This window comes from Excalfactoria chinensis, chromosome Z, assembly GCF_039878825.1.
Source record: "Excalfactoria chinensis isolate bCotChi1 chromosome Z, bCotChi1.hap2, whole genome shotgun sequence".
In the NCBI taxonomy this organism is placed as follows: domain Eukaryota; kingdom Metazoa; phylum Chordata; class Aves; order Galliformes; family Phasianidae; genus Excalfactoria; species Excalfactoria chinensis.
Window position 1 is genome coordinate 33388660 of NC_092857.1, and position 27156 is coordinate 33415815.

Below are 27156 nucleotides of genomic sequence, written 5' to 3' on the forward strand. Positions count from 1 at the left end.
TAGTGAAGCCTGCTTAATTATTTAAAACAGACTTCTTCATTCCCTTGTTAATAAAACATCAGTCATGTTCTGGAAAAAGTGAAGCAACTTAATCTCCGTAAAAACACTTGATTTCCGGACTCATCACAATTGAGAAAATCCTACAGCTGAGAACTCAAGGATTGAAATAAAATACTGATAACCAAAAAGAACAGAGACGCAGACAATGCAGCGCAGTTCTGTTCTATGTGAAAGGCTTTAAGCTGTGAGTTTCCACCCCACAAATCCAAACCATCTCCGTATGCAGTTTGAATTTGCATTATGCTTTATTCTAACGATCCACCATCTCAAGTGTCTGCAAAGAAACACAGGCTGTGGCCACCACTGAGGGATCTTTGCAAAACCGAAGTCTTTGAACACAGCAACAAAACGTTCCTTGCAGGTCAACAAAACAGTTTTAAGATCTATAACTCCATAAGTAACTGAACACACCTCAGTAAAGTCAGTATTCAGTTTTGAGAAGAGGGAATATTTTCTCCCTCAAAACCACTGTTTTCTCCTGATTGTGGCAGAAATAAAGTAAGTAGTCTGACTCTTTTATCTGGTCATGAGAAGACAGAAATACTCTTTAAATCCCAGACAGAAGAAGATCTATTGAGTGTTTGTGCCTTCTGGTGAATTTCTCAGCAGGCCCCCATATTTCCACAACTGCTCTCACAGCTAACATTTTAAAGATGGTTTTCAGACCTTTTGTTCAATTTATATACCAGAATACTCCATTTTATTCTGAGATATCTCCTACACAGCACTATTATTCCTTTCTCTACTCTGCGTCCACATACTGTAAATATCTTCTACACTGATCTTTAAACACTGCAGTTCCTGTGCTTGGATGGGCGCACCCACAACGAATTTATAAAGGAGAATCTGAAAACAGTAATAAGCATGTGCCACCTAAACGCAGGACAGGTCTTCCCTTCCATAGAGATAACTGTGGGCATTGAGAACAGTATTCCCTTAGGGTATCCACCATTCTCAAATGTGCATACCATAAGCTTCATGCTGGTCTCCAGCTATAAGCTTTATTCAGTAGCATATGAATAGAGTATCTCCAGTTTCACACTGACTAAACCTAACCTAACTGCAGCTCCACAGCTCTTTTCCATCACGGATCAGTTTCCCGATGTCACATTTCTCATAGCTGAGCAGCTCTAACCGTTACTGCACTTGAAAAAGATACACTCATGATGCTATATCCAAGTAACCTTCCACTTTGGTTTTAAAATGTTCTCAGATAAATAGATTTTAGAAATGTACATTGATTTTTCCCTATCTCATGTGTCAAACTACAAAAACAAACAAACAAAAAATTATTTATTACAAAGATTCAGAGGATTGTTCAGCTTTTATCAAATACACAACTACTGTACCTTTCCACAAACCACCCGGTACATTTCTTACCCAAGAGAAAGCATCACTATAGGTGGTGCACAAGACCACTGCAGCAAACAGCCTCCATTGTTAAATATTAAGCAGATAGCTGGTTACCCTATTTATTTATTCACACAAGTCTGCTGTCTATTTCTGACATCACCTTGCTACCCATTTATTGCAGTAGAACATTTCATGGCTGTTGAATAATCTTCACTCTTTGTATACTTAAAAAATGTTTGCTGTGGGGAGAAATACATAGGAGTGTCTAAAATTCCTGGCAGATTAAATACTGAGTAAACACTGAAACACGGCTTCTTAAAAACAGACTTCTGCTCAAGTGGTCTGTATCTTTCAGCTATGCTTATTGCTTAAATCTTTCCTAAGTACCAAACTATACCCAGCTGCAGGCCAGCCAAAAACTTCTTGATTGCTAGCTTCTCAAAACAGTCTCTGGACAGTACAAAATCATCTTCGTCCATAGATTCTTCAAAATTATCATCCGAATGCTCAGCACTAAGGGGTGACAGTCACCTTCTTGTGAAAAAGGGAAGAGTTTGTCATATTTAATGACTCACAACTGGAAATCATTCTTTGGACTCTAGCTGAATTTCTCTCTTGAAGAGCTCCTAGCTAAACAAAAGCTGACCATTCTTCAGGTCTAAAAAGGTCTCTACCGGTTTCAGTATGATTACAAATATTTCCACGCAAATATTACATCTATAAAAGCAAAATAGTTTTGTTAAGAAAAAGCAATGTGGGGACAATTTTCAAAGCAGACCTGCAAAAATAATGAAGGTAATAAAATATTCAATATGCATCATTTGTTGGTCCATGGTACTTCTGGGCAAAAAAAAGTGTGCCTGCTTGAAGGTAAAGCACTGCTTCCCTCTGTCATTCCTTCTCATACCAAAACCAAATCTTAGTAATCAGATTGAGTCAAATCTCTGTCATAGACTTGACTACACTGGAAAACTTGTGTTTGAGATCCTGTTTTTTCCAAAGGTAGAAGGAAAATCTACATCCAGATAAACTTTAGCTACATTTTCACTTTAACTGATCTCTCATAGTCCCTTAGTCAGCAGCAACACAATTTTGTCCAATGTACCGCTATGCAATTATAGTAGCGCTCTGTTTAAGAAAGCAAACTGTTCAGGACAGTATAAGCTGAAATATGATGTGAAGAGGCCACTAAAGCACACACCACACAATCTTCAATTACAAACAAAATCCCCACCCAATCCCAAATCCTGTGCTATGTTCTTCTTCTGCAGTACAGACTTCACTCAACCTGCTACAGACCTTCTAAACAATTATTCACCTCACTTCCTCTTTCCAAGAGCATAGACTGTCTGTACATCTACAGCCACCATTTAACTCAGCACAGAGCTATACTTAACATCACTATACACCACAGTTTTAATTGTAGCTGGAAGTTAAAATCTCAGACAGGTTCTTACCTGACAGGCAATGAAAATTACTGAATTGGTGCAAAACTGAAACACCAAAGTACTTCAATATGGATATCAATATTGAGGGAGATTGATGGAAGTCTCTTTGACTACTGTATGAACAGACCAGGCTGAGTCCTACCAGAATACCTTAGAAAATCAAATTCTGCAAAATACTTCAGAGACCAGCAAGCACACCCTCAGAAAGGACTCTCCATGGATCCACAGCTTAGTCATGCTGAGAGTATCACTCACATTGGGTGTTACAATCTGACAGTCAGGAACCACCAGAACATTCTCCAGCCCTCCCAGAAAAAGGGGGCACAGTCCAATGATCAAAATGCACAGCCAAAGAGCAATGTCATCCATATACAAACAACAGCAGAGAATTAACAGAAGATTTTGGAAATTTCATATATTTGTTCTCTTTTACAGAACACTCTGAGAACGTTCCTTCAGCCTTCAAAAGGCTGCTCATCAATTCTGTAACTGACCTAATGTAAAAAAAAAATTAAAAAATAAAAAAAAAATAGTAGGAATAGTTTTTGCAGTATTATTTATTTTGGTTTCATTAAAAATTTCAGTGAAACTGTGAAGAAACAAAACCAAACTCAAGCACACTCATCACTGTGTGTTTCTAACAGCTTTCAAACAAAAATAAAACCTGAAACTTTGCTTCACTTTGCTAGCTTGCATATTTGTTCAGCAGCTCCAAACCCAAACTCCAAAAACATCTTCCCATTTGCAGAAAACTACTGTTCATAGTATGGAAAACAAGTTAAAACAACAACAACAAAACTGAACAAACAAAAAAACCCCAAAAAACAGAAGCATGTAGTATATCAACATGGCGTGTGATGTTTCCTCACCAACTGAATTCTCTTTGCAGATGCTGAGGTGTTCTGGATAATTCTGACACATTCCTAGAACTTTAGAGAAGTTTAGTTTAGAAGGCCAAAAAATACACAGAACGTTCTTCCAAAACAACAGAAAAAGAAAGAAGATTCCACAGCAATAAAAAGGATGGAGCAGATGTTTGCAGTGCAGTGCAGCTATCCTTGGAGCAATGGCACTGGACTGCCTCCAAAACTGTTTCTGCCTGGTAGGTTTAGTATCCCAACTATTTTCACATCAGGCATAAATTTAACACAGTTAATACTTGTTTATGAGTTTATTTTATTAGAAATACAGAAAACCCATAAATTTTTAAGTTAATATTATTATATTAGCAGCTGGAACCACAGACTTCAAACTAATTCTGATTCAAGTTAAGCCTCATGCCAGAAGAAAAGAATTAGAGCACGTTCATGCTGTGTATCTCAATAATGGTACTTACTCTGATGGAGATCAAATACATTTTACAATGTTAATATACTGAAGATCAAAGCACATTTCTATTGAATGCAGGTGGCCATTCTTTTCAGGGATCTGGATACATGACATCATCATATATAAAATTTACATATTTTTGATGGAACTTAATATTGCTATTGAGACTTAGAAAACTAGAATTAACAGGAAAACAAAATGCTAAATTATACAAGACACTGTTCAGCAGCTACTGTAAATATCTCGTGGCAAAGCAAAACAGAAAAGCATTTGCCTCAGGAGAAAAAAAAGTGAAGAACTTTGCGTGTCAAATCAGTTAATAGCTTAACTGGGTTCAGCAGTGTTTTAACAAGAAAATTTTGGTCCACTTACAACACTCATACATACACGTTTACCTCTTACAAGCCCTCTAGACTACAGATTTTAAAATAGGGAAAGCACCACATAATTTACTGAAGAGTATATCACAGAACATGAACAAAGTCTACCCTCTCTCACTCTCTCTCATTGCAATGTATGCTACCACTTAAAGAAATACATAACTGAACTGAAAGTTTTGTGTACTCACATCTCCATCTAGTGGCCTCTGGTCGTCAGAATCCCTGGTTGGGCTGATGTCCTGCCGCATCACCCAGATAGGCTCCTTCGGTTCATCGGGAGTATAAGGAGAACGGATGGTTCTTGTCTTCACTTCCTCAATAGCCTCTTTAATATCCTTAATGGCCAGTGAAATAGCATCTCGCTTTTCCTTGCTGTACCTCTGCACAGTTTCTCCAGAGCTGGATGTAACTTGAGAGCCAGGTGGGAGCTGGCCATTGCTTTCATGCCCCCCACCAGCAAAAGCATGAGCGTGCTCCAAACTCTGCTCAGCTTCTGGCATGTCTTCAGCTGCCTTGTCCAAGCTCTGGGAGCTCATGCTCTGCTTCACCTCTGCCACAATCTGATCAATGTCCTCCTCTTGTTCATAGCTATCCATTCTTGGGTAGGGTGCAAACTCTGCCTCCTTTTCCGGGCTGTCAGACTCTCCATCAGACCGCTCATCATAATGGTGAAGGCGGGCACCAAGGGCCTCCTTGCGGTAATTGTCAGCTTCCTCCCTCTCCCGCTCATACAGCTGGATCCCCTCCCTAGCATCAAGGTCTGGTGTATCCCCTATCTCCTCATACACATGCTCCTGCAGTCCATAGTCAGCGTAAGGCTCAGCATACTGCTCATCCTCCCCTCGGTGGAATAGTCGATGTGTGTAGACGTAACCTGAGTAGGCTGCGTTCATGGCTTCCTCGTGTTCGATGGAATGGAAGTGTAAGTGATTGGGCAGCGTTCTGTTATGAATGGCTTCGCCATGCTCAGCCTCAGCATTCTCGGTGTATTCCTCAGACTCAGGCCTATACTGCACTGCATATGCACTCTCATCTTCATTTTCCTGAACTCTCTCTGTGTCGTAACTATCCTCCACTGTGGCTATCACATCCCCTTCTGCAGTATCTGTATGATTGTGGAAGCCACTCTCAGTGCTGGCTGACCGAGCCAACATCCCTTCCTCCTCCTGCCCAGACAGGCCCCCTTGGCTGCTGTTTGTATGCCTTGGATAGTGAGTTGCATATCGCTGCTCCTCTTCCACCTCTGAGTGCTCCAGGTCAGCCTCCACTGACTCATTCACTGCTCCATTTGCTGGCTCTTCACTTACCTCCCCATCAGGCGGTCCAACCAAATGATTCATGGCAAGTTCTGGTGGGTAGGTCACTTACTCTGTTGACATTTTGTCAATCACAGCTGGAAAGGAGAAAAAAAAAAACACCAAAAAACAGGTATGAAGTTACTCTTAGAAAAAGCAGTGCCAATGAACACAAGCAACAAAAGGCACCCTTCCATTCCCAGCAGATAAACCTCCGATTCCATCGGCTATGAAGTCAGAGGACGGCCAGTACTACAGTACCATCTCCTGTAGGAATACGCTCCAACAGCACAAACAAACCACGATTCTCTTGGGTAGTGCAGCTCTCACTTTTATCAACAAATTCTGTGGAAGAATCATCCAAGCAGCTTACTGGAGGTCCTTCTATGGACTGCTTTGGCATTTAAGTGACATTGAAAGGCATGCGTTAGAAAAACTAACAGTGCCAGGGGCACATTGTAGAGGTATGACAGAAATATCCCATCACTTTACCTATAGCTCACTATCTCTGCACAAAGGAAGGATGCAGTAATGTAAAATGACAGATTTAGTCCTATCACTACAGGTTGCAATTGCTAAGATACATGACACCTATGCAGACCACATTTCTCTAATGGGGTATCTCTAGCTGAGCTGATCACCCTATGCACTTTTGAGTTCAGCAGAGATAAAAAGGAAGTCCCAGCATGCATCTGAAGTAACCGGTTTCTTTTCATAGGGAAGCATATGACAGCTAGATTCACTATAGATATCTTCATGGAATCTATCTAAAATCATCTAAGATGGATGATTCCTGCACCAAACATCTTTACAGTAAGGTGAAGCAGCATTACTGATTCTCATAATCATGACCACATCGAGACTAGCAAGGCATGTTAGCCTTGCTGACTGATTAAAAGCTTCAAAAGATGATACAAATACTAGACATGTCTGCCAATAATAAAGGCCATAGAAACAGGAAAAACCTGCAAGAATACAGATTAAATTATGAGAGTTGCTTAGAGCAAGCAGGCTTATCTACCTCAGAAGGTTTCATCTGCATGTAATAGCTTCAGCTATTCTGAACCTCACCCTACATTTTAAAATGCAGTGTCGCGAAAAGGACATCTTTGGAATTCTAAATTAAACTGTACGTCTGCAGTTAAAATACGACTTCAGCCTGTGTTTTATTGATATGCATTAGGAGAAAAGCAATCTGTTGGAATACTTTAAACTTCAAAGATCTATAAAACTACGCATCAAATACTAAATAAAAAATTAGAATCTTGTAAAGTAGAAGTCAAAGTAAATCCCCTGAGTACAGACAGAAAGGTTATGATGACAAATTGCTGAATAAACAAGCTCCATGAAACAGAGCATTGGAAATACCGATGAGAAAACAACAGCAAATCCAGCTGCCCTCTGTCAGACAATCTGACAGGCAGGGAAGGCAAGATGGGAGCTACTTGCACTACAGCCCCAGGGGAAATCTAATGGGATCAGCTTCCAGATGAGCAAACACTCCTCCTTGTCTTGTCTTTGCCACACCTACTGTTTCAGTCTAAAACTTAAGAATTCTTACATAAATAAGGAAGGGAGCAAAATATAACACTGCCCTCGTTCCAGACTAATCTCATTTTCAGAAACAATCTGTACATATTTCTTGCAAACCTGGCACACTGTGTTTCAGCTCTAAAACTTGACTTTTTATCTCCTTCACAAGGGAGGAAAATGTATAGCATGTCAATATCAAAATTGCATTTTCAAAGTAATAGTTAATGTATCACATGAATTGAACAGGTAAAGATTTTCTGTACAAATTAATCCGCTTTCAAAATAACTAAGAGGAAACTCAGTTAGCTTTGCCCACCAAAGAAGATATCCAGGTAAGGAACTTTCAATGACAAGGCAAGGTCTTCTGCATGTAAGGTTTGCTGGAAAGAATGGGCAGATGTGTGTCAAAACTACCAAACCAAGCATTCCTCTGCCCCCAACACAGAACAAGAAACTGCTATTTAAGGAAACAAGAACAAAAGCTTTCAATTTCAAGCCCGTAAAAAAACAGTGAAGACACCAATGCTTAACAGTCCCTTGAAAAGTTCATCCTGAATAAGATTTCCTTTCTCTTAATTTGCATGGAAATAGGTAAGAATAGAGGATTATTTTTGTTTAAATATCTTGCACTCAAACTCATATCTAAGTATCCTTCACAAAGAAGGGGCAGCACTTGCAGAAAGAAATGAAGTCATGCAGAAACAAAGGATAATGACCAACTGTCTGAAGTCTTTAACACATATCCTGGCACACCTTTAATTGAATGACAGTAAGCTAGAAGAGAAGAAATTCAACTGCAGGAAGACTACTTTTACCACAAGTCAAATAAGCTACCAGACGCCACAACGTTTAGGACAACTAAATTTCCAACAGCACCTGAAAACATATGATTCAATTCTCTAAATCCTAATAAAAGAATACAGCACTCAAGCTTACTATGGACAGATAGCACTGCGGACAGATAAAGCTGTATGAAACAAATTAGAGAGATCACAGACCACACAAAATATTCTAAAAACCACCCAAAAGCCTCAACATTTTCTGTATGCAAAATGGATCCTCCCGCAGTAAAATTCTTTGACGTATGAATGAATGATCTGAGACTAATTTCACATGCTGAAATTACAAGGTTATGTCTTTTTGAGGGAATGAGAAAACTGTTTCATTTCAAGCTTTCCACCAAGGAAGGTCCTATTCTGGTTGTGCTTCCGCTGATAATTAAATTCTACTTTTTAACTCTAGGAAAAAAAATTTAAAAAAAAAAAAAATAAAAAAAAAATCAAAAAACATTTTAATTGGGACTTCGGTAAAGGAGCATTTAAACTGAGGATCTAAATAAGTGTCCCAATAATCTTCAATGAGAAGCATCTAAATCAAGTACATCCATTCAGCTGTCTAACAACCAATCTTTAAAACACCGATTTAAATATGAGGATGGATGTTTAACTAAATCTGTTTTCATATGTAGAAACTGAAGACTACTAAAATATTATTTTTCTACTCCTAGTAGCACTTTCCTTGTGTAGACATGAGGTTTTCCTGATTTTTCTCACTAGGCCTTCCAAGAGCACTTCATCTCCCACAGGCAAACAGAAATCAATACTCTAAATAAAATGCCATAGACAGAAGAGAATATAAGCAAGAAAGGTCATCTGACCTGGGAAATAAAGACACAGCACCCATCTGAAATGTATTATACTCTCCCATTAATTGCCTGGAACAGCAGCTGTGCTCCAGTAATCACACATACACAGGAAAGTGCTTTCTGAGCACTCTCAGCTCTGCACTCAAGACTTGATGGATGAATCTGTCTCCAGAACAGAGAAATCAGAGGCTGATTACTAGTGCAACCAGCTCTTTCCTGAAGGTTAAACTACCTCACTGCCTGTATGAAAGACAAATTAAACATCTCCACATATTTTTCATGCAACAGGATGAAACTACTTGAGGATTTTTCTTTTGCTGCTTTACATTAAGGAAAATTTAAACACCACCAAAGGCTACGCTACAAGACCCCAACATTAATGTTTAGGAAAAATTTCCAATGAAGTAAAAATATAAGATTCCAATTTGATTATTTGTTTTATACATTCAGATGTATAATGTCTTCTTGTGCACAGAAGCAATTTTTTTTTATTCCAGGTATGTCTGTTAGTGTTTACTGCATAAAAGCAGGGTGCCCCCAAAGCAGCCCCATCTCCCAGCTGAACCAGCCCCATTCTGCAGCCTCCCCTCATAGAGGCAGACTCCAGTCCCACCACCCCAGAGCCTGCCCTCCCTTCCTGCTCATTCTGAGCCTCTCATTCTGTGAGCACAGCCCCTGCCCTCCCTGGCTGAGGGGCCACATCCTGCTCCCACCCCCCCTCACTGCTGCCCAGACAAAGGGCTGCCCCAGATCAGCTCCATACCACAAGTGCCCGGTGCCACCCCTGAGTTGCACCCCGGCCCCACCTGGTTCTGTCTGTATCGCTGAAAGAGATTATTTGGACACACACATTTTTATCAGTCTTCTCATATATAAAAAAACAACAGTTTCCTCTTATTTCACATAAGGTTTTCAAGAGAAAAACTAGCGTGCATGGTGATCTTGCAAGCAAAGAAAGAGTTTTGTCTAAGCTAGAAGTCAGCTATTCCTTAAACATATTTATCCACAACCCCCAGTCACAATGGAAGCAGACAGACCTTGGGCTGGATTTGCAAAGTCATCACACTGAGTGCAAGCTGTCCCTGCATGCTCTCTACGGAATTTCACAAACCACTCCAGCAGAGCACCGATATTTCACTTGTATAGTACAGGTCTTCACAAAAGACAACGAATAATATTTATTTAAATACAGCATGATTCCCTCAGTCCCTCAAGAACCATGTTAGTTGGTAGCATGTGCATGTTTCGCTCCAGTCAGCAGAGGAAGCCTTGGGAAAAAAAGATATACAAAGAGTAATATTCAGTCAGTCACAGTGCCGTAGTAAAATCTGTTTTCAGTGCAGTATTCATATTCAAATTATGATACTGAACCTATTTTATATCTCCAGTTGCTTCAATATATTAAACTGTACCAAGATCCGCATCAATTGTATATGATTTCCAAACCGTTTCTCTGCAAAAACACAACAGGAATTAGGAGAGCATTATCTTTACTCAAGACAAGGCACCAAAAAATACCCACCTCCAAATACAAACTATTCCAATGAAACAGAAAAAGCTAAAGCTGCAAGTGTAGTTATCTTATATGCAGAAATATCTACAGTACACATGTATGTAAATATCTGCTTGTTACCCTATGGGTCTTAGTCTTATCAACAAATAAACAAGTAACCTGTACTTATTAAGGCTGGAGAGGCTGCATTCAGCGCTCTCCTTCCCTGTCACATTTACTAATTTAAATAAGCTATGTAAATTTCAAAACTAAAAGCTTCTGCAGTAAGAAATCTTATCTAATCACAACTAGCCTAAAAGAATATGCAGATTCCTGGAAAAAATAAAGGCAGTATTCTTATTATAAGACAGTTGTACACTGGCCCATGCTGTGTAACCATGGCACCTAACAAAATCCACTGCCTAAATGAGAACCAGAGCCAGCCAAATGCCAGTCACTGCGGCACAAGACTCAGTGACTTACCATTCAGGTCTCCCCACAACTTAAAGCACATGAGAAGTTGAACTTAACAGGAAAAAAAAAAAAAGCAAAACCATAGATTTATGACTAAAGGAAAACTCAGCTACTTGAACAGAACCATGAAAAGATTTCAGTCTGTGGCAGAAATATAAGTAAACCTTAAAAATTACTGGGGACACATAATTACAACTATTATTTAGATATTAGTAAGTGTTATTTTTTCCTTATTTATTGCAATAAATGTTCTTAACTCCAGGACTTCCCACGGAACGACAAGGAACCAAGCAAAACACCCATACTAGGACAGCAGCAAACTGAATTTAACTGTAGCATGCACCTAACTGACTGAAAGGCCCACAAAACATTCTATTTCAGTTTCCCACTATTTCTAAATCTACTTTGGATCTACTCTGGGTATAAAAGTTAGTGATGGAAAGGATGAATATGTGTCAGCAGCAGACCCAAATGGTATAATTGCCTTGAATACTGGGAATTAGTTCAGATTTCTGCTTTCAATTTCCACATCATTTACAACAGTCCGTACATATCTCTTTTAATTTGAATTGACACCAAAGCCAAAGAAGCCTGTACACAGCTGTCTTGTAGAGTTCGGAAATGTCATAATTCTCTGCTCAACTCGTAACAGAGTACTGCAACCACGCCATGTTCCTGCAATCCTCATTTTATTCAAAACTTAACTTTAAATTTGTGTAAGGAACACTATTCAGGAGTCTTCAAAGCAGAAAGAACAGAGGTCTCAAGCACTGGCCTAGTAAAGCTTGAGGGCACTGGAGAGAGTGTTCTGCACATAAAAGAGATTCTTCCTATCACTTTTTGTTACTGAAGTTCTGCTTAAACGAGAAGCAGAGACAAAGGACTCTGGAAATACATGAAATCATCCATATGCTGCCAGAGAAAGGTTAACTGGTATTAAGGCCCAAAAGCACTGGAGAAAAATGTTGCGAAGAACCCACAGGCAACCTCTGCAGTGGAGTACAAAGATTATACACAGTACAGCAAAGATTTAAGAGAAAAAAAAAAAAATCACAAAACCCAGTTTGGAATTGGTTGAGAGAATAAATCTGACTGCTCTCAACAGCCATAAAAATAACAATAAAGCATCATAAGTAAAAGTGCTATTCTAAAAGCTAAGCTAAGGAAATGTGGCTTACTCTGTCAGGCTATTGCTCTCTTTATTTCCTGTTGTACTATGGATTGCATCTTTAATTAACAGCTTTATAATCTAAGTTATTAATTGCATCAATTCCCAAATAAGAAAGAGAAGTTAAAGCCGTAAATAAACAGTGTCAAAGCATAATGACACACAAGATCAACAGCAGGATGGGAGACTAATTTCAGTCTCTGTTAGAGGTACTGTTATATAAAATGAACATTTACTGAATCTGAGCATATGGTTATTCATAATTAACAGTATTTTCTTCTTTGTGTAAAAAGGGGAGAACCATCTCAGAGAGCACAACGGGAAACATCAACTCTTCAGAGATTAAAGGACGTTATCTTCACAACAGTGACAGCTTCATAACAATGAAAACTACATATTTCTATTTAAAACGTGGGACATTTTATGCTAAAAACAAAACAAACAAAAAACACACACACAAAGCCCCTCAAATCAACCTAACAAGCACAATATCCTTTCCATATCCTTTTACATGCCCTATCATGTACGTACAAAGCATCTGTGGACAGAGCTAACAAACATGATACATTAAACTGCAGAGAATGACAATCCTCATAGTGAGTACGTACGCCCATGCTTGTGTCAAGAGATTAAAACTGAGATATCCAATAAACTCTTGGATTTTCCTTATCTGTTCACAAATAAAGAATTAATCCTACCTTTCTGGTTGAGACAATCTTATTCAGCTGTATTCTTGGTTGTTGTTATAACCTTGATGTAAATATCTACCATGCATAACTATTCTGTGATGCAACGGAGACAGAAAACATACCAGACAAGAATTAAGATTCAAAATGCTCTGCATCTGTTAAAAATTCTGACTCACTTAGTCCTTCTGATTTAATAACTTGAAATTACAGTGTGAGGGGAAAGTCGATTCCTATCAATTCTGTTGTGGAAAGCAAAATTTTAACGCGACTTCAACATCAGATTTTTTAAAATTCTTTAATGTGAATAAGTCACAAGTTATGTCAGGTACACAGAAACATTCTGACAGCACTGAGATGATTTCAACAAAAGGAGAATCTACTAGAACTTGAGAGAAGGTTCTTCAGTAAATATTCAGGCTCCTGAGAACAAAGAGGAATAACAGAGAGGAAAGCCCACCCAGCCAGACCCTTAGCTAATTGACATCCTTCAGCTGAGAGAAGCATGAAGAACAGTATTCCCAGGAGGGACTGTTTCAATCAAACAAAAAAGCTAAAGTAGTGGGAATAAAAAGTCTCTAGGAAAGCTAAGCAATAGGTTATTTACTTCTTAAAGGCATCTGTAACAAATCTGTCAGTTACCAAGACAACAGAGCAACACTTCTTGAGGTAACAAAAAAATCTGTTTCTTATCTTCCCAAATCCAAGACTCATCGAAAAGGTATGGAAATACCACTGAAACTTCAGTAACTGCTTAGATTCTGTATCATCTGATCCATAAAAGGATTTGTTCTGCGGAGCTCATAGCTGCCTCAGAGTTTCATGCTAATGATACACCCTCATGGAAAGCAACTATTTTATTTCACAGCTATCAAAGGAGCTGTATCTCAGTTAAACTGAAAGCCAGTAGGAAAGATGGGATAAAGAATGTGCTTACCTTCCATCACGCATCAGGGAGATAAAAATGTACCACTGCCTGGCAACCGCAACACCAGAAAACACCAGATTTTACAGTACGTCCCCTCCTTCATCTCAGAAAAATAAGACTCAAAAATGACTCTTTTTTTAAAAAAAAAAAAAATCAGTTGGACCTACACGTAAGGTGGCAGGTTTGTTTGCAAAGTCTTTGTCTAGAAGTGCTTGAAAAGGGCAGTATGTGAGATACAGGGAAGAATAAAAAAGAAATAAATACAAATAACAAAAACTCTGGAACAACAACAAAGAAGTAAAGGGGGAGAAAGTGGGGATAGGTTACATAGGTTACAGAAATTTCTTCTATTCTGAGGATAAACTGCTGGTTTAGTCCCCATTAAAACAAAACAAAACCCACCACTGCCAACAAAAACAAATTGGAACAAAGCAGTATCAACAAAAGACCTACAAAGCTGCAGAGAATAGCTCCAAAGGCTTGAAAGAAAACTGATCTGTCACTTCCATCTTCTCACAGATTCACAGCTCCCTCACAGTGCTACACCATAGAGGCAGCCTCACTGCTCTCTTAAATACCTCTTGGAAGGATGCCATCCATTTATGACCCAAGCTATTAGAGAAAAAAAAATGGCCAAACTGGACATTACACACTTGTGCCTTCTACTGCTACAAGCTTATTGAAATGCTGTGATGACTTCTCAGCACCAGAGCAAACGTACCACAAGGTATCACATACAAGATTTTTAGCTGCTGGATGCTGATCTGACTAGACCAGAACCTACCTGCATTTGACCAGCACCACTAAAGATGTCCCAGGCCACCCTAAGGCGATTTTCATCTTGTCTGACATAGGAACAACTTCTGCACCTCCAGTGACTCAGGAAGCTATGCCCCTGTGCTCCTCCCCAGGGCTGATGTGAGAAAGGTCACCTGTCCCAAAGGTGGGTACCAAGATGGATCTTATTCCCTCACACGAGGGAAGACCTTGACTGAAGCCTACTTTCTGCACATTTCTTTTAGTAGAACTAGCTGCCCCAAGGCAACTACACATTAAATGTGTTCCCAGACATAATTAAACCCTAATGAAGGCTGGCATTTTTCCACATCTGCAGCTCAGAACAGAACCTGAAGAGTCTTAGTAATTACACTGGCCTCAGCTAGTCCTCAGATACATTTCACAGCAAGCAGGCACCATCTCAGCAAGGCAGATTCATGGTAGCGTGGGAAGGAGGACACTGCTTCGCTGCAGCTGCCTGAACTACTCAGGTGAAGGAAAAAAAAATAAGCCAGGTGATGCTAATCAACTTAACCAGATCACACAGTATTGCCAGATCAAGGAAATCCAAACCAGATATATTATGTCAAAAATAGAAAGTGAGGAATGTGGTAAGCTTTACATCTACTAAGGAAACAAGCTTACCAGAACACCATTATATAGAATAAATAAATAAATAATTGAGGACTTTTACCCAAATACACTTCCATATGCAAAGTTTACAGCCAGAACTTCCAACAAGTCACGTCAAGCAATACATGTGACAATGGGAAAAAAGGATAGAATATCAGAGTCATAAGGGAGACAGAACACAAATGAGACATTTTCTAAACACAGGTAAGGTAGCAGTCGTCTTCCTTTCTAATTACTGCTCCCCCCTCTTGCCCAGTGCTTTTGACTCCCTCCCAAATAAAAACTACCTCAAGCTTCAGGTGCCTCACATTTCTGTGAAAATACATTACTTTGTCTTCTCCTTAGAGATTTAGTTAGACTTCTTAGTTAGACTTTAGTAGAAAAATAAACGCATTGAAAATACATCAATGGTAGATTCCCAATCTTTTTATAATGTTCAGACAAGCAAACACTGCAATTATAGCAAAGTAGCAATTAAAAAGCGCAATACTAATGCAAACATTTCATGTGGGTAAGCTTACAGGAGGAAAAGTGCTAGCCTAAAATGAGGTATTCAACCATTCATGCTGCAGACAGCATGGGAGTCAATGGCTCCTTTTGCTAATTGACAGGAGTTATTAGAAAGAAAATGTACAAAAACATGACCATTTCTTTCCAGGCAAGTAAGTCCTCACTGTTTGGCTTTATTATGTTTTATAAAGAGAGAGCATGATGCACTTTAAATGTTCCATGAGACACGGGTAAGACGGATTCTACAGTATCAGGGATTTAAACTTTTTCTGCATTATCCTTTTATTCCTTTTCAGTGGAGGACCATCCCTCCTAGAATCCCATCTTTCTCTTCTGACATCCAAGCTTAAATGCCATTATTCTCCAGTGGTATTTCACTAGCATTAAAAGACATGCCAGTCTGGTTACTTGTGCAGATCCTGAGCTCAAATACCAAGGTCTGGAATTAAAAGTAAAGCTCTGCAAATATAAGCAATGTTTCACAAACTTGACTCCAGAAGGCACAATGTTAATGAATCACAGTCAGCACTGGGAAAAAAAAAGAACAAAAAAAAAGTCTGTTTGCCCTTTCAGCTCTGCAACAAGATTTTGCCTATTCTGAAAGCCTCTGAATTTGTGTCTCTCATCAACTTGAGGGGGGAAAAAATATCTGGGAAAAAAAGAGAAAAAAAGGAACACGAAGAGAATGGGAAAAAAAAAAAAAAAAAAAGAAAAAAAGAAAAAAGAAATCTGCAGTTTGCAAGGATGAACAGATTGCCATCCATGCTTGTCAGAGAGAGTTGCTCAGGGTAAGCCTGGATTCATGTATTAGTTTGTCCCTGAAGTACACTTCTAAAGGCCAACTTTTTTTGGTCTCCACACACCAAAAACTTCATGTTGTAGATCAGGCATGAAGATCACACAATAGGTCCTTTGCTCCTAGGTTGGCTGACACTTTTTCTGGCCAAAATCTGAAACTGTCTATTAACAGAAAAATCCAGCACCTATCTGGGCAACCTGTTTTGGTTATTCAATGATCTTGCAGATAAGAATTCTTCCACAATGTCCTGTATACATGTCTATTACTGTGAAAACTCTTATAGATAAAACCCTGGAACTGACTTTACCTGCAAATTCAGCATGTGTCTTCGTAAGACGCCTGTTCATATGAGTAAATATGAGCCTGAAAAGTAACATGCACGGGATCAGGATGTTTCTTAGAGGAACTAAGAGGGGAAGGGTAGGGTGAAGGGCCAGTGGAAAAGAAGTGGCATGTTACATGCAAGGTAAATTAACAAGGCAAGAATTGCTTCAAATGAAAGTCTTTCTGCAACTCATGTAGATACAAGTATTATAGCTGAAGACCTGGCATCCAGTTTCAAAACTTTGCCAGTGACTTTTTTTTTTTATTATTATTCTTGAATTTAAATATTTCTTTACACTCCACATTAGTGTTTGGACTCCACACTTTTGAAAGAAGAACTGAGATTCAGGGATTTTTTTTTATTATTATTTATGTGATTATTTTCATTTTCTTTGCATGCATACCAACATGTTTCCCCTTTAAAAAATGTTTCAAAAATACATGAAGAATCAACATAAAACTATGTATGTTGTGAAGAAAAAATAGTAGTTGAAGAAGAAAGGGGAAAGACAGGTACATAACTTCATAGAATCACAAGGTTGGAAAGGACTTACAGGATCATCCAGTCCAACCATCCTCCTCTCATCACTGCTACCACAAGCTATTAAATCATACCTCATAGCTCCTCATCCAGACACCTCTTGAACACTGCCAGGGACAGTGACTCCACCACCTCCCTGGGCAGCCATTCCAGTGCCTGACCACTCTCTGAGAGAAAAACATCCTTTCTCATGTCTTACCTAAACCTCCTCAGGTACATTTGCGGCCATTTCCTGGGGTCCTGTTTGTTGCCTGGGAGAAGAGGCCAAGCCCCTCCTCATCACAGCCTCCCTACAGGAAGCTGTAGAGTGCAGTGAGGTCTCCCCTGAGCCTCCTCTTCTCCAGCTCCCTCAGCTGCTCCTCATAAGACTTGTGCTCCAGACCCCTCATAAGTTTCATTGCCCTTCTCTGGACAAGTTCCAGTGCCTCAATGTCTTTGTTGCAGTAAGGGACCCAAAACTGAACACAGTACTCAAGATGCTGCCTCACCAGAGCTGAGTACAGGGGGATGACTGCCTCCCTGCTCCTGCTGGCCACACTATTTCTAATGCAGGCCAAGATAGCATTGGCTCTCTTGGCCACCTGGGCACGCTGCTGGCTCACGCTCAGCTGAGCATCAACCCCCAGGTCCCTTTCCTCTTCAGTCATCCAGCCACTCAGCCCCAAGCCAACAGTGCTACAAGGGGTTACTGTAGCCAAAGTGCAGGACATGGCACTTGGCTTTGTAGAACCTCATCCCATTCACATCAGCCCAGCCATCTAGCTTATCTAGATCTCCCTGAAAGGCCACCCTAATTTAGGTAGATCAACACCACCTCCCAACTTGGTGTTATCTGCAAACTTACTGAGGGTACATTCAATCTCCTCATCCAGGCCATCAATAAAGATATTAAACAAGATGGGCCCCAGTACCAACAGCTGGGGGACACCACTTGTAACGGGTCACCAGCTGGATTTAACTCCATTAACTACTACCTGCTGGGCATGGCCCTCTAGCCAGTTCCTTGCCCAAAGAAGGGTATACCTATCCAGGCAGACAGTTAACCCAGGAGAATACTGTCAGAGACTGAATCAAATATTTTGCTGAAGCCTAGGTAGACTACATCAACAGCCTTTCCCTCATCTACCAGTCTGGTCACCCAGTTACAGAAGGAAATAGGTGGGTCAAGCATGACCTACCTTCCTAACTTTTTAAAAACGTACTTAGAAATTCATCTTTTAATCCTGAATGTATTGTGGATTTCATCTTCTGGGATCACTGAACATTGGCTAAGATTTATCTGGTGGCACTGAAAATATTCAAGGAATCACAATAGCCTAATTCAGTTGAAACAGATTTGTGACTGACTTTGGATCAGAACCGTTAAGTGAAACTCTGTACCATCCAGTATTTCTAGTCCTAAGACTGCAACGCTAATGTAACCACAATCAAAGAACCTATTAGGAAAATCTTCTTTTAGCTATCAGTGTGCCTGAGTGTAACACTTCAATTATCATTACTGACAGTGTAGCAGTGCACCTCTTCTGTTATGGTTAAGGAGGCAATTTCACCACTTAACTGAATAAATGTCCTCTGAGTAAAGTGTCTCACACTCTCATCTGCAAGATGGGCACTAATCTGCATACACACACACAGACTGTTCTGAGATCAAAACCATCTTGCATGACCTCCAATAATATAGGCCACATATTTGCATCCTATAACTCTACAGCAACTCTATGTATGTGTTTACAGGCTCCAAAGCGTACTCTGTCACTACTCTGACAGACCAATAAAATAAAATGACTAATTTTGTTGGCAAGATGAGGCTGCAGCACAGTCTAATGACTTCACAACTGCACAAATCCCAAATTATGGCTTTCAGAGCAGCCTTGGTGGAATTCTCAAAAAACAAAGCAAGACCACCCCACAGCAATACCAACCATCCCAACTGCTCCATCACTTCCACACTGGCATACCACGTTAGGCAAAATTATGGAGCACTGACAGTCACACAACACTGAATCAATTTGTCATATATAACCATTAGAAAAAAACACCTCCACACAAAACTGCTCTAAAATTATTTTATCTGTCAGCCTTTTTCTGGTTTAACAATCACTGAGGAACTGGAAAAAAATGTTTCACACAACATAAAGCTTTCCTGTGAACTTAAACTTTTCTCTCTTACTGTTCCCAAGTACCTTCTGCCGCTAGACAGGCTCCAATGGTATTTCACTTCTTTCACATTTCCCAAGATTTCACTTCAGGTGAAATTCCTACCACTTCGCACACAAAGCAATCAAACAGGATATCAAAAAGACCACAGTCTTGCAAAAGAGAAAATACAGCATTAGATGAATGCTTAAAAGTAAAACACTTTTTTTCCACTCAAGATCTCCAAAGGACCTTTATGAAAGATCAAAAAAGTAGAAAAGACTTGTCTGTGAAGCAGGTTAGGGATAATGCTGGTATTTTCCTTTCAGCATTACAGCCAGTTTACCAAAGGTGCATGTCTTCTTTTAATAGCATTTACTTTTTTCAAGTATTGTGAGAATCCTTTTTTTTATACACAGTGTTAAGAAACCAACAAAGATAGCTTTTTAGCTGAACAGATCTTACTTATTATCAGCAAGGATTATGGTAGCATGTCATCAAGCAATATGAACAAGCTAACACTGTCCACAGGTCAAGCACCTGTGCTATTTGATACATACGGGAACACTAAAAAAAAGTTAAAACTAGCCTAAAAGATGAAAGATCACAATTCTACATTTTTATCTCAGATAAAAATCCTCTTAGCACCCTTCTTCAGACACTGAAACTGTATTTTTTATAGTGAGCTGCATTACATAGGGACTATTAAGTATATACATCTTTTTCAGGAAAAATGGAGAAGACGTGAAATTGTATTCAGATTAGGAACAGACAACTACAGATTTTCATGCAACTTCTGCCAGCACCTACAAATTACTATTGCAAATAAAGAACATTCTTACGTAGCTTGTTTAATGAATCAGTTGGTTGGGGGAAAAAAAATCAATGCCAAAATGTGAGCCTACTTCCTTTTCAGAATTATCTTCAGTTAGAGAAAATGATCTGTTCCACAATAAACTGAATTTCTTAGTCTTTGACTTGCTAACTAACATTCAGCTATTTTGAATCATGGGATTTTGCTCAAATATCTAAATTACAACTGCTTCACGTATTGTAAGAGATTATCACCCCCAAAAGGGATAAGCAGTGGATCACAAATCTATGGTAACTGAAGCGAACACATGCAAACCTTAGATGAGGCTGGAAGCTAAACGAACAATCCAAATTACAAGGGCTGCTCCAACAGCAATACTTCCTATTTTATTACCTTGGTCCACAGTATCAAAGACAGATGCTGATGGTATGGTAACAGAGGTTGAACCTTCCCACAAATATTGTTGTGTGTTGTTGCTGGGTGACAGGCTGCAGTAGAGGGGCACTCTGACAAAAAGCTGTCTGACATGGAATTGCAGGTGAACCAAAGGCGTGGAATTGAATTCCCCCATACAGAAAAAATGGCACCCTTTTACATTCACTTGATGCAGTGTATGTACATTTCAACTGAGTAGTTGAAAACACTGAAAAACAGAATTTGCTCTATCAAATAGTATTCTTTGTATCAAATTGTGCTCTTTGTATGTGTTGTAGTTTCCATGGAAATAATTAGGAGGCATTTACTTTCAGAGCAACCTACGTAGAGTAAGCACTTGAATTTTGTATGGCACAGTCAACACATCATGAGAAGGTTATTTTAATCAAATGAGTGACAAATCACACAAAGGAAGAGCTGCAGGACATCACAGATCAGAGGGCAGGAATGGATCAAATGATGTAACGTCCTGACTCCCTTAAAGTAGTTCTACTTAGAAGGGAACAAACCTTTCAGATTTTCCTGCAAATGTTCCAGCTTGGTGTTTCCTGGAGCAAAGATGAAACAGAGGGACAAACTCCAGCATCACAAGAGCTCTAAATCCACAAGGGAAGGAATCTCACGATGCCTTGCCATTCTGCTCTTTGGGCATGTCTTTGTGAGCCCAAATAATATAACTGTAAACTACTCAGAGCCGCAAACCTATGAAACACACTACCTCCAAGCTCCAGTGCAGAGGCAAGCACACAAAACATTCCTCTTAAGAGCACGCTACAGAAAAACCAAAGGGCAAAATAAGCCTTTACTTGTACAGCTCAAATTAGTCTTGAAAGTCTAGCAAAACATTATTGCATCCCTGGACATGATACTAGAGAGTATAAAACAAATATTAAGCATCAAGTTAAAGAGTCTGGAAGCTAGCAGCAAAATTCTTAATCACACTTATATTGATGTGCGAAGTCATGGAGAAGAAGGCAAATTTGCACACAGTAGACTGATTATTCTCTCAAGGGGACAGCATTCAACTGTAAATGGAAACACTGAAAGCAAAAAAAAAAAAAAAGGAAAACTGGGCAGAAAAACTATGCCCTCAATTCTTTTATCAAGTACAGCATTAATGACACCGCAGCAAGGTTCCCAACTCCGCATAAACCTCCAAGCACACTGGAACAAACACCAGCATTGCACTGCATGCACAAAGCACAATGAATCTCACACAAACATTAGATAAGTCTAATGAAATCCAAAAACCAAAAATTGAACAGCAAAAATGAACAAAGGAAAACTCTAGTGACAGGAAAACAACTGCTTTATGAACTGGAAAACAATGGGGCAGAAAACACGTTTCCTTCCTTGAGGTTTAGAAAAAATACAATTAATAATTTTTATTATGTTATTGTACGTGGTTAGGGAATAACAATACAGATCACAATTCAGGTAAGCAAATATGTTAAGAAGCTGAAATATGGATTTCATTTGCAGCCTGTGTGAGTAACAACATGCAGACAAACATTTTAAAGGGCTCATCCAGGAAATCTGGATATTACATAAAACAAGAAAGAAGGGGGAAAAAAAACCAAGAAATGTATCAGATCATTCCAAGGTACAGCAGATTATGCAGTTAACAAGCTGAAATCAATAACCCATGCATTAACAAAATGTCAGAAACAAACTGAAGGAAGATGAACATGAGGGAACTGCTGGAGAACACAATTTAAGTGACTGCAAAACACCACAGCCAAAGGACTCCAAGCAGTGACATGACAGCCCTACTGGCTGCAAGCCCTCCAAATTGCAGCCAAAGCCCTTCCATATACATTCACCACATGGCCAGAGAGGTCAGCCTCACCAGTGTCAAGCTCCATAACATCACAGCCCAGGTCTTCCACAACTGAGACCCATTCTAGAAAACGCAGCTGTGGCTTTCATCTTTTCCTGCTCATTTTGCCCACAATATTCTGAATCCTTCAGAAGACTAAAGAAAAGTAGAAATGTGTTATTTCACTTCCGTCCCCCACTCCAAAACTAATTCTATAAGTCTCTGTTGAAAGTTCTTCCTATACCAGCCTGGACACAAAAACCTCTTGCTCAGACCAACACCTGCAGCATCAGCTGGATTAAAGGACACAACCAATCAGAAACATAAGCAATATGATGAAGATACTGAAGGAGCATGTGCAAACTCCATGTGAATTACCTTTCCCAAATTTCCTGCTCCTACCCTTCTACCACAGGAAAGCTCCATGTGCAGCCATGGAGGAGCCCACAGTGCAGCAGTGGCTGAGGTTCCTGCATGTGATTGCATATGATCCTGTCTGCAAAGATCTCTTTGCTGAAACATGTCTCACGTCTCTGCAATTTAAACCAGTAGAGAAACTGCAGCAAATCTAATTAAACTGGAGAAAACAGACTGAGAACATAAGATAATCTTGAATTCAGTAATGCTCTGAAATACAGCTGAAGACCACAAACATTTTGGGAAGTAACTACATGAATGTTACTGCTTGACTTTCTAAAGCATTTTAGGAAGCTTCAATCCCACACGGTTTCAAGAGAAGCATCTCCATCCCTATGCTGCCTGGTCATACTGCAGTAAAGACATTCCCAGATAGGGCTGTAACATATCAGAAATGTTTCGTTTCCAGAAGATTGCTGAAGCAGTCAGGGACACAGGTGGCTTCCTATTCAATCCCTAGTCAGGTGTAAAGACCCAAGCAGGAGCAGATGCATAACTGGAAATAAGCGCATGGCTGCACAGACAGAAAAGTTTTATATTTTTCAACTGAGAGATCCTGTTTGGCAAATGAAGGATAGCAAAAAAATGCAGTGATGAGGAAGCTGTTTAGAACAATTGCTTAGCAACAGCAAAAACCAATTAAAGTAGCTTTTGAGGGAATTCATGGGAAAAGACTTATACATTAAGACGGTTGTAACTGTAGAAGAGACACTAGAATGGGTTGCCCAGTGAGGCTGTGGATGCCCCCTCCCTGGAAGCATTCAAGGCCAGGCTGGATGGGGCTTTGAGCAACCTGGTCTAGAGGGAGGTGTCCCTGCCTGTAGCAGGGGGTTGGAACTAAATGACCTTAAAGGTCCCTTCCAACCCAAACCATTCTATGATTCTACAAAACTGCAACAGGATTACAGAACAGGAGCAGTGTTAAAAGACAGTTCCTTGAACACTGGAGATGTTCTCATAAAATGCCAAATCAGGAAAACTAGCAGAGAGTTCTGCTGTGCATCTTATTACCCATCATGAAAACTCTGTGGGACAACTGTAACAGTAGCATGGAAGAAAACAGCTTGTTCATGAAGGACAATTATGGCAAGGAGTTCCGCATTGTGTTTTGAGAGTAGTGCATTTATTCTGAAATTCAAGAAAATGTAGAAGACTGAACTGAACTTAAGATGGAAGATAGAGAAGAAGACAATAAAGGAAAACTACAGATGAATCAGATTCTCAGCTTCAGAAACAAATACAGACAAAGTTTGTTTTTCCTAACAAAATACCTCAGCTACTCAAAAGACAGCTGGTACAATATGGGATGTCATTAACTCAGGCACTGGGTGAGAAAGCTATGCAAGTCACAGTTGGACTTGATCTACATATGTCCCTTACAACTGAAGTATTTTGATTCTTGAAGAATACAAAGAACTTTGTTGCTTCAGAAATTACTAGATACAGAGAGAGATTAGCATTGAAAAATGAGATGCGATAGACAGCTGCATCACAATCACAAAACAATTAAGTACAAGCTTGTAGGAAGAGCAGGATTCTAAGAAGGACACGATGAGAACAATAATTCAGGGAGAGGTGCCAGATAAGTACAAGTAACTACAAGATACCTGGAATACAAGGCTTTGATGAGAAAGACTAAAGGAAATGACTTTTCTCACCACCTGGGGAAAAAAAAAAAAAAAAAAAAAAGCTTAAGAAAACAACTAAAAATACTGAAAACACTGAGAAGAGGTCTTAGAGAAAACAAAACAGAAGTCAACAAAACAAAAAAGTAAATATACACTTGCAACTTCAAAGGACAGTGGAGCCCTAGATCTGATTAATTCTGGAGGCTACGGAATCTTTCTTCTTATCTTAAGAAGTAAAGAGAGGCTAGAAAAAGTATGTAATCAAAATGGTGTGAGATGTTATAATTAATTCCTGCAGGAATTAATTAGGTTCATAGCTAACTCTATAATTCCACATCAGTGATACAAATTCTACAGCAGGAAGCGTTTCTTGCTTGTTAAAACATCTCCAGGCTTCTTTAAGGCAGGAAAATCAAGAGATTCTACATCTTTCACCAAGGTCCTCATTTAATTCCAAGTTAATGACTTGCGGAGGTCCCCTTCCACTCCTAGGATTCTGTATGATTCTACAGAACAGAAAGACTTAAGTAAGAAATGGATTGTACATAAAGGAAGATGTGAAGTGTGACACTGGAACACAAGGTTTAGTAATAGCCAGGGCCATAGTAATAATGATGGCAGCCCACAGTAGAGGTGTGAAAACACATTACATTGCTGCTCTGGCATGCAGAGCACCAGCACATACAGTAAGAACCTCATCACGATGAGCTGAAAATAGAGAGAGCTGAAACCAAAGTAGAATCATTGTATCCAGTAACTGAACAAAGTTAACCAAATCCAATCACTCCACAATGTGGAGTAACTGTAACACTGTACTGTAAACTGTAACACTGTGGTGAACACATTATGTGATTCCTTGGAATCCCCATCATACTGAATTATGAAATTTTAAACTGTTATATTTGATTGCATAGAGCACAGGTTACTATGTATGTACCATTTTCTTGTTCCATCTATTTCCTATTAGTATGTTTATCAACCCATAAACAACTTAGTAGCTCACATCACCTAAATTTCCAATCTGCATTCTATATGGTAGAGTGTCAAGCCTTGCCAGTAACAGAATTATTTCCAATATTCTTACAGGATGTGTACATTAGTTTACATGATAAAAATCTCACCTGCACATCAAGCAGAACAGAGACAGTAGCAGAGGAGGAAAGAACCCAAAATACCCTGTCCCAGTTACTCCCAGACCATTACAGGAGTTCATCTCCATAATCCCAGAGGAATACAGGAACCCAAACTATACTTTCCTTATGGAACAAGCACTGGCATTCTCACTGAGCCTCAACTCTGCTGTGCAGGCATGGAAAACGACCAAGATGAGTCACCAGCAGCAGCATCTGCCTCAGTTCCGCTGAGCCGTAGCGTCTGGCATGATCTATTTTGCTCTAACAGCGTAGTATTAAACTAGGCACAAAGTCAAATCTTCCCCATTAAACCTAACAAAGCACTGGATAGCTGCAACGCTTAAACAATTCCTATGGTAACTGTGCTACTCCTGCAAGTTTTTAACATTTTGATTATTTTTTTTATTGAGACAAAAAGAGATTCTCCAATAACATACCACCAGAAACTCTTGATTTCTACCTAATCCTTTCTTGACAGGGGGAAAATCATATCAAATCTCTCCTTTAGTTTCTCTGCCTGCAACAAGCAAACAGCGTGGTACAAAAACATTTTTTGACTGCACTGAAAACTATCAATGAATATTTGCAGTGAATCCAGAAAATGAAAATTTCTATCAGCTAATCCCAAAATGTTAGATACGGCACTGGTAATGTGAAACACAGTGGGAAGGGAGAAGAAAAGAAAATTGAAAATACAACATCTATAAGGAGCTGGAACAGACACAACCTGCCTCCTTCACCCATTTTATTTTTGTAGCAGTGACAAAAATAAAAGCCTAAAACAAGGCCGGTCTCCTTAAGCATGCAGTTTAAAAATACAAACACAGCATCACTCTGGAACACGTGCCATTTGAAGATAAGCATCTAGAAGAATTTATCATGAATGTGTAGTTAGTACACAAGCACATGCAACAACATTAATTAAATCAAACGTATCTGAAGCATATTGATTATATATGATGTAAATTTTTCACTGCAGGTTAAAACAGGCTTACTGCAGCAGACAGATTTAATTATCTATAAATAAGGACTGTAAATTTAACTGTAAAATATACCGACAAATTCTCTGCGCACCTTTATGGAGATGCAGGAGTTGAATAATAATTATTTTATCTCCTTTAAATCAAGCTGAACAGCACTTCAAGTCAGGTGTGCTTATAACACAGCAAAGAGACACTACAGTGTGCCGAGTTACTCCTCAAGACACAAGATTTAAAGTCTCCCAAGCAGTAGGTAGATAGCAGCAAGCTGAAGTGGTATGTCTTTTCCTTTGAAACTGGTGTTACAGTTTTTCAGGAAAACTACATATTTTCTCAGTTTACAGGGTTCAGGATAACTTGGGCAATCTTGTTTGCTGTAGACTCACTGAAGCAAGTGGGCATCATGAAGGGGTCAGAAG

At 39.4% G+C, this 27156-nt stretch overlaps 1 protein-coding gene across 3 annotated transcripts in view; it reads right to left on the reverse strand.

Moving 5' to 3' along the window:
• Window positions 1-27156, reverse strand: part of APBA1 (amyloid beta precursor protein binding family A member 1) — a 75104-nt gene that overhangs the window by 27092 nt on the left and 20856 nt on the right. For all 3 annotated transcript variants that reach the window (XM_072359254.1, XM_072359255.1, XM_072359253.1), the window contains exon 2: window positions 4759-5963. In XM_072359254.1, coding sequence (XP_072215355.1) covers window positions 4759-5910 — 1152 coding nt within the window. In that variant the 5' untranslated portion in view covers window positions 5911-5963. The remainder of the gene's footprint in view (window positions 1-4758; window positions 5964-27156) is intronic.